This window comes from Triticum urartu, chromosome 2, assembly GCF_003073215.2.
Source record: "Triticum urartu cultivar G1812 chromosome 2, Tu2.1, whole genome shotgun sequence".
NCBI lineage: Eukaryota > Viridiplantae > Streptophyta > Magnoliopsida > Poales > Poaceae > Triticum > Triticum urartu.
In genome coordinates this window covers 216,354,549-216,367,880 of record NC_053023.1, presented here as the reverse complement: position 1 = coordinate 216,367,880, position 13,332 = coordinate 216,354,549, and the positions used below count along the sequence as shown (strand labels likewise).

The 13,332-nt window shown below is 44.9% G+C and overlaps 1 protein-coding gene across 1 annotated transcript; it reads right to left on the bottom strand.

Annotated features, from left to right (window-relative positions):
* Positions 1 to 310: 310 nt before the first annotated feature.
* On the bottom strand, positions 311 to 3,389 carry LOC125536845 (ATP synthase subunit delta', mitochondrial). The gene is made up of 2 exons (XM_048700129.1): positions 3,017 to 3,389; positions 311 to 946 (listed from the first exon to the last, which is right to left on the bottom strand). The coding sequence occupies exons 1-2, from the start codon at positions 3,290 to 3,292 to the stop codon at positions 602 to 604; spliced, it is 621 nt and encodes a 206-aa protein (XP_048556086.1). The 5' UTR covers positions 3,293 to 3,389; the 3' UTR covers positions 311 to 601.
* Positions 3,390 to 13,332: the final 9,943 nt, after the last annotated feature.

The window sequence follows — 13,332 nt, the reverse complement described above, 5'->3', positions numbered from 1 at the left end:
AATAAATGAAGAAAGAGAGGAAGGTAGTAACATAGCTAGTTATTAGTACTATGAATAACATCACACATATCAATGCAAAATGTGTCTATAGCCTAATAAATGAAGTGATATACGTTATCACACATATGTTATGTTTATGTTACTATTCAATGTTACCATCCATTGTGGCAAAATGTACCTTTCATACGTTTTAGCGAGGAAATAGACATCATAGATACACAGAACATGACAACATGTCTCATCATGGGTTGATAAAAACATGCACAATTTTGAAGAATTCAACTCACCAGGAACCACAACATCACAAACATGAAAAAAAATAACTTCGATTATATTTTGACAATTTGACTGCAATTATGAAATGGAAATCAATCAATTCCATTTGAAATGAAGAAATAAAAACCGAAGGCGGCACTGGATTTTGGAACACAGGAAAATATTACCATTACAAAAATCCTCGCAGGAAGAAACAAGTCTTTCTTTGAGATGGAGTATAATTTATTTAAGATCATTCCCTCCACCCTCGTTCATGAGTTTGCGGACTTCGACTCACATTCTAAAGATGCGGATGAAAAGGACATAAAAATGTAAGATCTCATCATCAACCAGTCAATGCAGCACTGAGCGCACTGTGAACATCCACTCCGATCTGAGCTTCCGCCTTCTCTAGGTCAGTCGAGGCTGATCCAAGCTTGGCAGTGAATTCAGCAAGACCTTTCTGGACCAAGCTTTGGTCAATCTGATCAAGGGGGACAGCCTCAACAGCCACAACATCAGCAATGGAGTTTGCATGGATGAATGCAAAGCCACTGCTCACAAAGTACTTTGTAACATCATTTCCCTCATGTACAGACATAACACCAGGCTTGAGCTCTGCAATTGTGGAAACATGGCCTGGCAAAATACCCATCAAGCCAGTTGTAGCCGGTACCATTACCATGTCAACCTGACAATAGCCAAACAATATGAATTAGTGACAAAAACACAAGACCATACCAATGATCAAGAGTAGCACTTTACACGAGCATAAGCATATAGGAAATCAATGTACACAATTTGAAAATCATTCTCCGACCTTCTCCCACCAAAAATGCAGCATCACAAAATTTACTTACCTCGAACACCAAAATTACTTATCAGACAAATAGCAACAATAAAATTGATAGCTAATAACAAAATTGGAAACCTAAAAAAAGTAAATTCAAAGACTCAGAAAAAGAATCAGATAACCAAAGACACTAGGTAACTTAAAGTAAATATTATTAACTGTAGATTAAGTTTAAGAAACGCTTGGTACATCAGACCATAAATTCACCTTCTTGCCGTCTGACAATTTAATTATTCATATCATGATTTGACACAGATTAGAGCATGTTCTACTCCTAGTTCAAGAAACCCACTCATCGCAATAAAAGATGCTACTCCCTCTGATCCCCAAAAACAGTTGCAAGTTATACTATGAGTAGTACCTGCCTCAGTAGTTTTCCCACAACATTTATACAAGATCAGGCGGAGTAGTATTTAAGCAACTCATGACATGTCTTTGATACATTAAGAATAATACAGAAACATTCATAGGTAAACTGGAAACTGTACCGGGGCATTGCTACCAGAAAAGGTCAAGAGAATATATCATGGGAGAATGTTATGATTGTTCCAGACACACAGACTGTTTGTGCAAAACAGTGCAGTAAGTGAATGAAGGTTATCTCAATCAAGAAAATTGACAACAGGTATTATGAGTTAATGTCAGCGAGGGCAAATGTCGTTAAACATTAATATTGGTCCAACTACTGTAGCAACGGTGCACCATATCATGTGATCAGAAGTTCACAACTCATAAATGTAGCCCTATTGTCCTAGATCCACTAACAAGGCTCCAAACTACAGCTAAAAAATAAGAATAATGAACCATATCACAACAAAGGAACAAACCAGAAAGCAAACAGAGCACCAAGGGGCTGTTTAGATATTGCATATGCTAACCCTGCCAATGCATGGGCGAGCCAAAATATTGGCGCTGCTTTCTGCCGCTCACACCCTGGCCGGTAGTTGGCAAAAAAATGAACTACTCCCTCCGTCCTATAATGTAAGACGTTTTTTGACACTACACTAGTCAAAAAGCGTCTTACATTATGGGACAGAGGGAGTAGAAAGCTGGAGGTAGTCAGGGCACGCCAAAGAATTGGCTTCGATCCAAACGGTTCCCATGTACCCGGTCAACGCCAATATTTTGGCTTGGCAGCCTGGGGCGCCAATCCAAACAGCCTCTAAATGCGAAATAATAAAGAAAATCCGTTTTATCGGACTAATACTTAATCTAGGCACTGGGGTAGAAGCTTGGGAGAAGAAAAACATAAGGATACCCACAAAGAGGCATGTCCAATCCTCACGGTACAAATTGAAAAAGAAGATCATAGAAGTTTACTAGGACGCCACTAAGAATTTTACGGCCTGAAGATGCTAGCAGAAATCTAAAGTGCTTACAATTAAAGCATCCACAGCCCCAAGTGAAAACTGCAGGTCCTTGTGGACGGCAATAACCATTAGGAGGACACATGTTCTACTCAGTACAGTCAATCAACATATAAGTCATATGGTGCATGGCACTCCAAAAGGTGAGGTTTGGAATGATCGGGCTTACCCACAGGGACATGAGATTAACTGATATAATCCAACAATCTCACGCAGACTACAAACTGAAGCGCACCCATGCACAGGATCAAGCGCAACAAGCGACCCAACACAACCATTCCACCTGAACAATGACATGAACAAAAGCATCCCATGACAAGACCATACAAGGAACATTCGTGGTTCCTAACCAAATCGCCCCTAGGATTCCACCATCCCGCGGGATGAACCAGATCATAAAGGCCCCTCTCCACACGCCCCTGATCTCCGACCGAAAAAGGAAAAACGGCCGCAAGATCGTGCGAACGGTCGGAACCCTAGACGCACACGCACAGATCTGAGATCGGGAGGTGGGACAACGGGGGAGGTTACGACGATATACCTCCTTGTCGGTGATCTCGGACTTGTAGGGGAGGACGAAGTTGACGGTGAGCTTGGAGGGAATGGAGGCCGGCGTGGGCGGGCGGGGCTTCATGGCCGACATGGGCGTCTGGGGGGGCTCGATGATTGTTGTCACCTTCTTCCACGCCTCCAGGAAGGCGGGGTCCTCGCCCGCCTCCGCGGGCGCCTGCGCCGTCGCGAGGGCCCTGCGGCTCATGGAGCCGCTGCCGGCAGCGGCGGCGCGGGAGGCGAGGCGGCGGGCGGCGTGGCGCAGCATTTTTTTCTCCTCCCTCGTCGGACAGGTACGGGATGGATGCGTGCGACCTGCAGATGGGTGGGTGCTGAATGAATTGGGGTTTCGGCGATTTGGAGAAGGCGACGCTAAGAGGAGTGGCGACATTGAAGGCGTTGTTGCGTTTGGGTTGGGCTGTTTGAGCTGGACCCGGCCGGGCCGGGCGCCTGGTAATTGCGTACATATATTTTGGTGACCTTCTGTTTCACGCAAATCTCAATGATTGTCTAAAAAAAACGCAAATCTCAATGAAATGCAAAATCCAATCTTTCTGAAGTCCTCAACATCCTTATTTCCAGATTGCATCATGCTTCCTCCTCTTCATCCACCATGATTCGAGACCCCGGGCCACTCACAAGAAGCAAAGGAGGGAGACACACGATGGGGTGGAGGAAGATCACAGGAGAAAATCAGCTAGCGAGACTCTCGGCGGGTAACAACTGTCGGAGGAGATAAAAAAAACCCTAGGTTTTTCGGCAGGGGAATTGGAGCTATTGTGATAGCTGACATATACCTTTTCTTATTATGCACGAAGGGCCTTACTGTTCTCTTGACGCATGCGGAGGAGATTAGAAATATTTCAGGAGTCAAGGTTTGCAGAGAGGCCCCTACTATCACAAATCTCCTTTTTGCGGATGACTCATTGATCCTCATGAAAGCTAATCAACAAAATGCAGAGACACTTAAATCAATTTTGGACTTATATTGTGCTGCGCCTAGACAAATGTTGAGCGTTGAAAAATCTAGCATATTTTTTAGCCCAAATACGAGTGGGACATTAGAGAACAAATTTGCTCAATTTTGAATATCATGATCGAAGCTCTCAATGATAAGTATCTGGGCATGCCTGCGCATGTGGGGTTAGATAACACGGATTGTTTCCGATACCTGATTGATCGCATTGTTATGAGAATTAGCGGATGGAAAGAAAAGCTCTTATCCACTGGAGGCAAGAAAGTTCTTCTCAAGTCTGTTGTTCAAGCTATCCCAACTTATACTATGTCGGTCTTTAAAATTCCTAAAAAAAAATGTAAAGGAATAACTGACGAGATGTCGCATTTTTGGTGGGGTGATGACGACAACTAGAGAAGGATGCATTGGATGGCGTGGCGGAAATTGTGTCCCAAAAAGCCAAGGCGGAATGGGCTTTCATGACATTCATCTCTACTATTAAATGAGGATCGAACGTCGTGATGGTTCGACCTCCTCGATGGTTCCACCTCCTCGTCCTATCGATAGGTGCAACCACGTCCTCCCGCTCCTGTAGGATTCCCACGCATAAAAAAGTCTACCGAGAAAATCCACGTTCCAAAGCAGTGAGAAACTAGAAGAGGAAAACCTGCACGTCCTCAACTTCTCCCACGACCTCAAATCCTCAATCTACAGATCTCTTTCCCCAACCTGAACCACCCCGGCACATTCACTCTCCCGCTCCTGCCTCTCCCCATCTTATCCCCAGTCCGATCTAGGGATCAGCCTGATCCCACCCATGTCCATGTCACGATCGGAGGAGCGCCCTTGTCCTTGTCCGGTGACTATATCGTCCATGTCCTTCGCTCCTTGCCGGTGGGCGCCTCGAGGACGGCCCAGCGCGTGGTCTCACAGGACGACGCTGCAAGGGCATCGGCGGTGCGTGGTAACGGTGGCGCGCGCAACAGTGGATCAGCGCTACAAGGACGACGGCCTTCAATGCAGATGCCGCGGTGGCGGCCGCTTCGTCACGGCTGAGTTCGACATCGACCAACCGAGACGTGAGAGCATGGGCCAATCACTATGAGGATTGCCAATGAACACTACTCGTTCCTATAGCAGTCACGGGTTGGAGATGGAGAGATGTTTGAGAAGTGTCCTCTTGCCTCCAGTTTTGTGATATGGTTCTTGGTGATTTCCATATGTGATTGGTCCTTTTGTAGTGTATCAAGATTGTTGTTTCTTCTTATTATTAGTTGTCATTTGAGATGCGAGGAAAGGAACAGTGGCGATGCACAACCACAGAGATTAGCCCAAACTCTACACAACGCCCCACAGTATGATTGTCATCATCTTGTCAGCGGACACAGCGGCGGCTGCTCACCCATGGAATCATATGAGTGAGGTCTTTTCTCCCTTTCTGAATTCAGAAGCCTTCCACTTCTGTGTATATATGAACTTGTTCTTAATTACTTATTACTACAATATTTGAAACTTTGAATTGTAAGGTGTACGCACGGGTATTCAACAGCTGTTCTTTGATCCATCTAATATAAAATCAATACTTTCTATTGCCCCTCATTCCCCCCTCTTTTGATCACACAATTCCATACAAAATCTTTTTGCGTGTATCTTGCCAAACAGACACAATTCAGGAAACAGGAACTCAATACACTTGTTAATATGAGAATTAGGACTGAATATTATGTATAAAAATTCCTTGCAGAATCTCTGTTCCATTGTACGCATATGTTTCTTTTACTTTTCGAGTACTTCTGCACCATCAACTATCAAGTGTGATCACTCACTTCACTAATGTAGTTTCTTGCTAATCTTGATCGCTGTTTCCAGTTTGCCCTGTCATTTGTTGATAATGCAGTCAACTTTATTTCTCTTTAAGCATCGTCGATCATTATATCCTTCTGTCGTTTCAATGAACAAGAGGGCTAGGAAGCAATGAAAAGTCCCATCTTTTTGTTTGTTTATGAATGTCTGTTTTTTCTTCCTATCATTGTCATGACAATGAGAGAATAGGATGTGGTTTTGTTTTTCTCTCATCCATGTTAAACACTGACCCGACAGCTTATGATAGAGGCAAAGGTGTCCCGATGTTTCGATGAGATGGTGGCTATCGTTTTCTGTGGGAGTCGACCTTGACGATCCGACTACGAACGTGCGAGACGTCGCGCCTTAGCAATCGCTAACCAACTTCCGAGGGTTATTGTGTTGGAAATATGCCCTAGAGGCAATAATAAAAGCTTTATTATTATATTTCCTTGTTCATGATAATTGTCTTTATTCATGCTATAATTGTATTATCCGGAAATCGTAATACATGTGTGAATAACAGACACCAACATGTCCCTAGTAAGCCTCTAGTTGACTAGCTCGTTGATCAACAGATAGTCATGGTTTCCTGGCTATGGACATTGGATGTCATTGATAACGAGATCACATCATTAGGAGAATGATGTGATGGACAAGACCCAATCCTAAACATAGCACAAGATCGTATAGTTCGTTTGCTAGAGTTTTTCCAATGTCAAGTATCTTTTCCTTAGACCATGAGATCGTGTAACTCCCGGATACCGTAGGAGTGCTTTGGGTCTACCAAACGTCACAACGTAACTGGGTGACTATAAAGGTAGACTACGGGTATCTCCGAAAGTGTCTGTTGGGTTGACACGGATCAAGACTGGGATTTGTCACTCCGTATGACGGAGAGGTATCACTGGGCCCACTCGGTAATGCATCATCATAATGAGCTCAAAGTGACCAAGTGTCTGGTCACGGGATCATGCATTACGGTACGAGTAAAGTGACTTGCCGGTAACGAGATTGAACGAGGTATTGGGATACCGACGATCGAATCTCGGGCAAGTAACATATCGATTGACAAAGGGAATTGCATACGGGGTTGATTGAATCCTCGACATCGTTGGTTCATCCGATGAGATCATCGTGGAGCATGTGGGAGCCAACATGGGTATCCAGATCCCGCTGTTGGTTATTGACCGGAGAGTCGTCTCGGTCATGTCTGCTTGTCTCCCGAACCCGTAGGGTCTACACACTTAAGGTTCGGTGACGCTAGGGTTGTGAAGATATGTATATGCAGTAACCCGAATATTGTTCGGAGTCCCGGATGAGATCCCGGACGTCACGAGGAGTTCCGGAGTGGTCCGGAGGTAAAGAATTATATATAGGAAGTGCTGTTTCGGCCATCGGGACAAGTTTCGGGGTCATCGGTATTGTACCGGGACCACCGGAAGGGTCCCGGGGGTCCACCGGGTGGGGCCACCTGTCCCGGGGGGCCCCATGGGCTGAAGTGGGAGGGAACCCAGCCCATTGTGGGCTGGGGCGCCACCCCCCCAAGGGCCCATGCGGCTAGGGTTGGGGGAAACCCTAAGGGGGGCGCCCCTTGCTTGGGGGGCAAGCCCCCCACCCCTTGGCCGGCGCCCCCCCCCTAGTAGATCCATCTACTAGGGCCGGCGCCCCCCCTTGGCACCCCTATATATAGTTGAGGAGAGGGAGGGACTTCATACCTGAGCTTTGGCGCCTCCCTCTCTCCCCATTACGTCTCTCCCTCGTAGTATAGGCGAAGCCCTGCTACTGAGACGTCTCCCGTCCCGTACGTGTGTTGAACGCGGAGGTGCCGTCCGTTCGGCGCTTGGTCATCGGTGATTTGGATCACGTCGTGTTCGACTACATCATCACCGTTCTTTGAACGCTTCCGTGCGCGATCCACAAAGGTATGTAGATGCATCCGATGTCTCGTTGCTAGATGAACTCCTAGATGGATCTTGGTGAAACGAGTAGGAAATTTTTTGTTTTCTGCAACGTTCCCCAACATTGGTATCAGAGCTAGGTCTATGCGTAGTTCTTCTTGCGCGAGTAGAACACAATTAGTTGTGGGCGTAGATTTGTCAACCTTCTTGCCGTTACTAGTCTTTTCTTGCTTCAGCGGTATTGTGGGATGAATCGGCCCGGACCAACCTTACACGTACGCTTACGTGAGACCGGTTCCACCGACTAACATGCACTAGTTGCATAAGGTGGCTGGCGGGTGTCTGTCTCTCCCACTTTAGTTGGAGCGGATTCGATGAACAGGGTCCTTATGAAGGGTAAATAGAAGTTGGCAAATCACGTTGTGGCTTTAACGTAGGTAAGAAGACGTTCTTGCTAGAACCCTAATTCAGCCACGTAAAACTTGCAACAACAATTAGAGGACGTCTAACTTGTTTTTGCAGCAAGTGGTTTGTGATATGATATGGCCAAAGTTGTGATGAATGATGAATGATCTATATGTGATGTATGAGATGTTCATGCTATTGTAATAGGATTCACGACTTGCATGTCGATGAGTATGACAACCGGCAGGAGCCATAGGAGTTGTCTTTATTCTTTTATATGACCTGCGTGTCATTGAGAAACGCTATGTAAATTACTTTACTTTATTGCTAAACGCGTTAGCCATAGTAGTAGAAGTAATAGTTGGCGAGCAACTTCATGGAGACACGATGATGGAGATCATGGTGTCAAGCCGGTGACAAGATGATCATGGAGCCCCAAGATGGAGATCAAAGGAGCTATGTGATATTGGCCATATCATATCACGTTTATTATTTGATTGCATGTGATGTTTATCATGTTTTGCATCTTGTTTACTTAGAACGACGGTAGTAAATAAGATGATCCCTCATAACAATTTCAAGAAGTGTTCTCCCCTAACTGTGCACCGTTGCTACAGTTCGTCGTTTCTAAGCACGCCGTGATGATCGGGTGTGATGGATCCTTACGTCCACATACAACGGGTGTAAGACAGTTTTACACATGCAAAACACTTAGGGTTGACTTGACGAGCCTAGCATGTGTATAGACATGGCCTTGGAACACAGAAGACCGAAAGGTCGAGCATGAGTCGTATAGAAGATACGATCAACATGAAGATGTTCACCGACGTTGATTAGTCCGTCTCACGTGATGATCGGACACGGTCTAGTTAACTCGGATCATGTAATACTTAGATGACTAGAGGGATGTCTAATCTAAGTGGGAGTTCATTAATAATTTGATTAGATGAACTTAATTATCATGAACTTAGTCTAAAATCTTTGCAATATGTCTTGTAGATCAAATGGCCAACGTAGTCCTCAACTTCAACGCGTTCCTAGAGAAAACCAAGCTGAAAGACGATGGCAGCAACTATACGGACTGGGTCCGGAACCTGAGGATCATCCTCATAGCTGCCAAGAAATATTATGTCCTACAAGCACCGCTAGGTGATCCACCCGTCCCACAGAACCAAGACGTTATGAACGCTTGGCAGACACGTGTTGACGACTACTCCCTCGTTCAGTGCGGCATGCTTTACAGCTTAGAGCCGGGGCTCCAAAAGCGTTTTGAGAGACATGGAGCATATGAGATGTTCGAAGAGCTGAAAATGGTTTTTCAAGCTCATGCCCGGATCGAGAGATATGAAGTCTCTGATAAGTTCTTCAGCTGTAAGATGGAGGAAAATAGCTCTGTCAGTGAGCACATACTCACTATGTCTGGGTTACATAACCGCCTGTCTCAGCTGGGAGTTAATCTCCCGGATGATGCGGTCATTGACAGAATCCTCCAGTCGCTTCCACCAAGCTACAAGAGCTTTGTGATGAACTTCAACATGCAGGGGATGCAAAAGACCATTCCTGAGTTGTTCTCTATGCTGAAATCAGCGGAGGTAGAAGTCAAGAAGGAACATCAAGTGTTGATGGTTAATAAAACCACTAAGTTCAAGAAAGGCAAGGGTAAAAAGAACTTCAAGAAGGACGGCAAGGAGGTTGCCGCGCCCGGCAAGCAAGCTGCTGGGAAGAAGCCAAAGAATGGACCCAAGCCCGAGACAGAGTGCTTTTATTGCAAAGGGAAGGGTCACTGGAAACGGAACTGCCCCAAATACTTAGCGGACAAGAAGGCCGGCAACACCAAAGGTATATTTGATATACATGTAATTGATGTGTACCTTACCAGTACTCGCAGTGACTCCTGGGTATTTGATACCGGTGCCGTTGCTCATATTTGTAACTCACAGCAGGAGCTGCGGAATAAATGGAGACTGGCGAAGGACGAGGTGACAATGCGCGTCGGGAATGGTTCCAAGGTTGATGTGATCGCCGTCGGCACGCTGCCTCTACATTTACCTACGGGATTAGTTTTAAACCTCAATAACTGTTATTTAGTGCCAGCTTTGAGCATGAACATTGTATCGGGATCTCGTTTAATTCGAGATGGCTACTCATTTAAATCTGAGAATAATGGTTGTTCCATTTATATGAGAGATATGTTTTATGGTCATGCTCCTATGGTGAATGGTTTATTCTTAATGAATCTCGAGCGTATTGCTACACATATTCATAGTGTGAGTACCAAAAGATGTAAAGTTGATAATGATAGTACCACATACTTGTGGCACTGCCGCCTTGGTCACATAGATATCAAACGCATGAAGAAGCTCCATACAGATGGACTTTTGGAGTCTCTTGATTATGAATCATTTGACACGTGCGAACCATGCCTTATGGGTAAAATGACCAAGACTCCGTTCTCAGGAACAATGGAGCGAGCAACCAACTTATTGGAAATCATACATACTGATGTGTGTGGTCCAATGAGTGTTGAGTCTCGCGGTGGCTATCGTTATGTTCTCACCCTCACTGATGACTTGAGTAGATATGGGTATGTCTACTTAATGAAACACAAGTCTGAAACCTTTGAAAAGTTCAAGGAATTTCAGAGTGAGGTTGAGAATCAACGTGACAGGAAAATCAAGTTTCTACGATCAGATCGTGGAGGAGAATACTTGAGTCACGAATTTGGCACACACTTAAGAAAATGTGGAATAGTTTCACAACTCACGCCGCCTGGAACACCTCAGCATAACGGTGTGTCCGAACGTCGTAATCGCACTCTGTTGGATATGGTGCGGTCTATGATGTCTCTTACTGATTTACCGCTATCTTTTTGGGGCTATGCTTTAGAGACTGCCGCATTCACTTTAAATAGGGCTCCGTCGAAATCCGTTGAGACGACACCGTTTGAATTATGGTTTGGTAAGAAACCTAAGTTGTCGTTTCTGAAAGTTTGGGGATGCGATGCTTATGTCAAGAAACTTCAACCTGAAAAGCTCGAACCCAAGTCGGAAAAATGCGTCTTCATAGGATACCCAAAAGAAACTATTGGGTACACCTTCTACCTCAGATCCGAAGGCAAGATCTTTGTTGCCAAGAATGGGTCCTTTCTAGAGAAAGAGTTTCTCTCGAAAGAAGTAAGTGGGAGGAAAGTAGAGCTTGATGAAGTATTACCTCTTGAACCGGAAACTGGCACAACTCAAGAAAATGTTCCTGAGGTTCCTGCACCGACTAGAGAGGAAGTTAATGATAATGATCAAGATACTTCTGATCAAGCTCCTACTGAAATTCGAAGGTCCACAAGGACACGTTCCGCACCAGAGTGGTACGGCAACCCTGTCTTGGAAATAATGTTGTTAGACAATGGTGAACCTTCGAACTATGAAGAAGCGATGGCAGGCCCGGATTCCGACAAATGGCTAGAAGCCATGAAATCCGAGATAGGATCCATGTATGAAAACGAAGTATGGACTTTGACTGACTTGCCCGTTGAACGGCGAGCCATAGAGAATAAATGGATCTTTAAGAAGAAGACAGACGCGGATGGTAATGTGACCATCTATAAAGCTCGACTTGTGGCTAAGGGTTATCGACAAGTTCAAGGGGTTGACTACGATGAGACTTTCTCACCGGTAGCGAAGCTAAAGTCCGTCCGAATCATGTTAGCAATTGCCGCATTCTACGATTATGAAATATGGCAAATGGACGTCAAAACGGCATTCCTTAATGGTTTCCTTAAGGAAGAATTGTATATGATGCAGCCGGAAGGTTTTGTCGATCCTAAGAATGCTGACAAAGTGTGCAAGCTCCAACACTCGATTTATGGGCTGGTGCAAGCATCTCGGAGTTGGAACATTCGCTTTGATGAGATGATCAAAGCGTTTGGGTTTACACAGACTTATGGAGAAGCCTGCGTTTACAAGAAAGTGAGTGGGAGCTCTGTAGCATTTCTCATATTATATGTAGATGACATACTTTTGATGGGAAATGATATAGAACTCTTGGACAGCATCATGGCCTACTTGAATAAGAGTTTTTCAATGAAGGACATTAGAGAAGCTGCTTATATATTAGGCATCAAAATCTATAGAGATAGATCGAGACGCCTCATAGGTCTTTCACAAAGCACATACCTTGATAAGATATTGAAGAAGTTCAATATGGATCATTCTAAGAAGGGGTTCTTACCTGTATTACAAGGTGTGAAATTGAGCTCAGCTCAATGTCCGACCACGGCAGAAGAAATAGAAGAGATGAGTGTCATCCCCTATGCCTCAGCCATAGGTTCTATTATGTATGCCATGCTGTGTACCAGACCTGATGTAAACCTTGCCGTAAGTTTGGTAGGAAGGTACCAAAGTAATCCCGGCAAGGAACACTGGACAGCGGTCAAGAATATCCTGAAGTACCTGAAAAGGACTAAGGAAATGTTTCTCGTTTATGGAGGTGACGAAGAGCTCGTCGTAAAGGGTTACGTCGACGCTAGCTTCGACACAGATCTGGATGACTCTAAGTCACAAACCGGATACGTGTATATTTTGAATGGTGGGGCAGTAAGCTGGTGCAGTTGCAAGCAAAGCGTCGTGGCGGGTCTACATGTGAAGCGGAGTACATGGCAGCCTCGGAGGCAGCACATGAAGCAATATGGGTGAAGGAGTTCATCACCGACCTAGGAGTCATACCCAATGCGTCGGGGCAAATCAAACTCTTTTGTGACAACACTGGAGCTATTGCACTTGCCAAGGAGCCCAGGTTTCACAAGAAGACAAGGCACATCAAGCGTCGCTTCAACTCCATCCGTGAAAATGTTCAAGATGGAGACATAGAGATTTGTAAAGTACATACGGACCTGAATGTAGCAGATCCGTTGACTAAACCTCTCCCTAGAGCAAAACATGATCAACACCAGAATTCCATGGGTGTTCGATTCATCACAATGTAACTAGATTATTGACTCTAGTGCAAGTGGGAGACTGTTGGAAATATGCCCTAGAGGCAATAATAAAAGCTTTATTATTATATTTCCTTGTTCATGATAATTGTCTTTATTCATGCTATAATTGTATTATCCGGAAATCGTAATACATGTGTGAATAACAGACACCAACATGTCCCTAGTAAGCCTCTAGTTGACTAGCTCGTTGATCAACAGATAGTCATGGTTTCCTG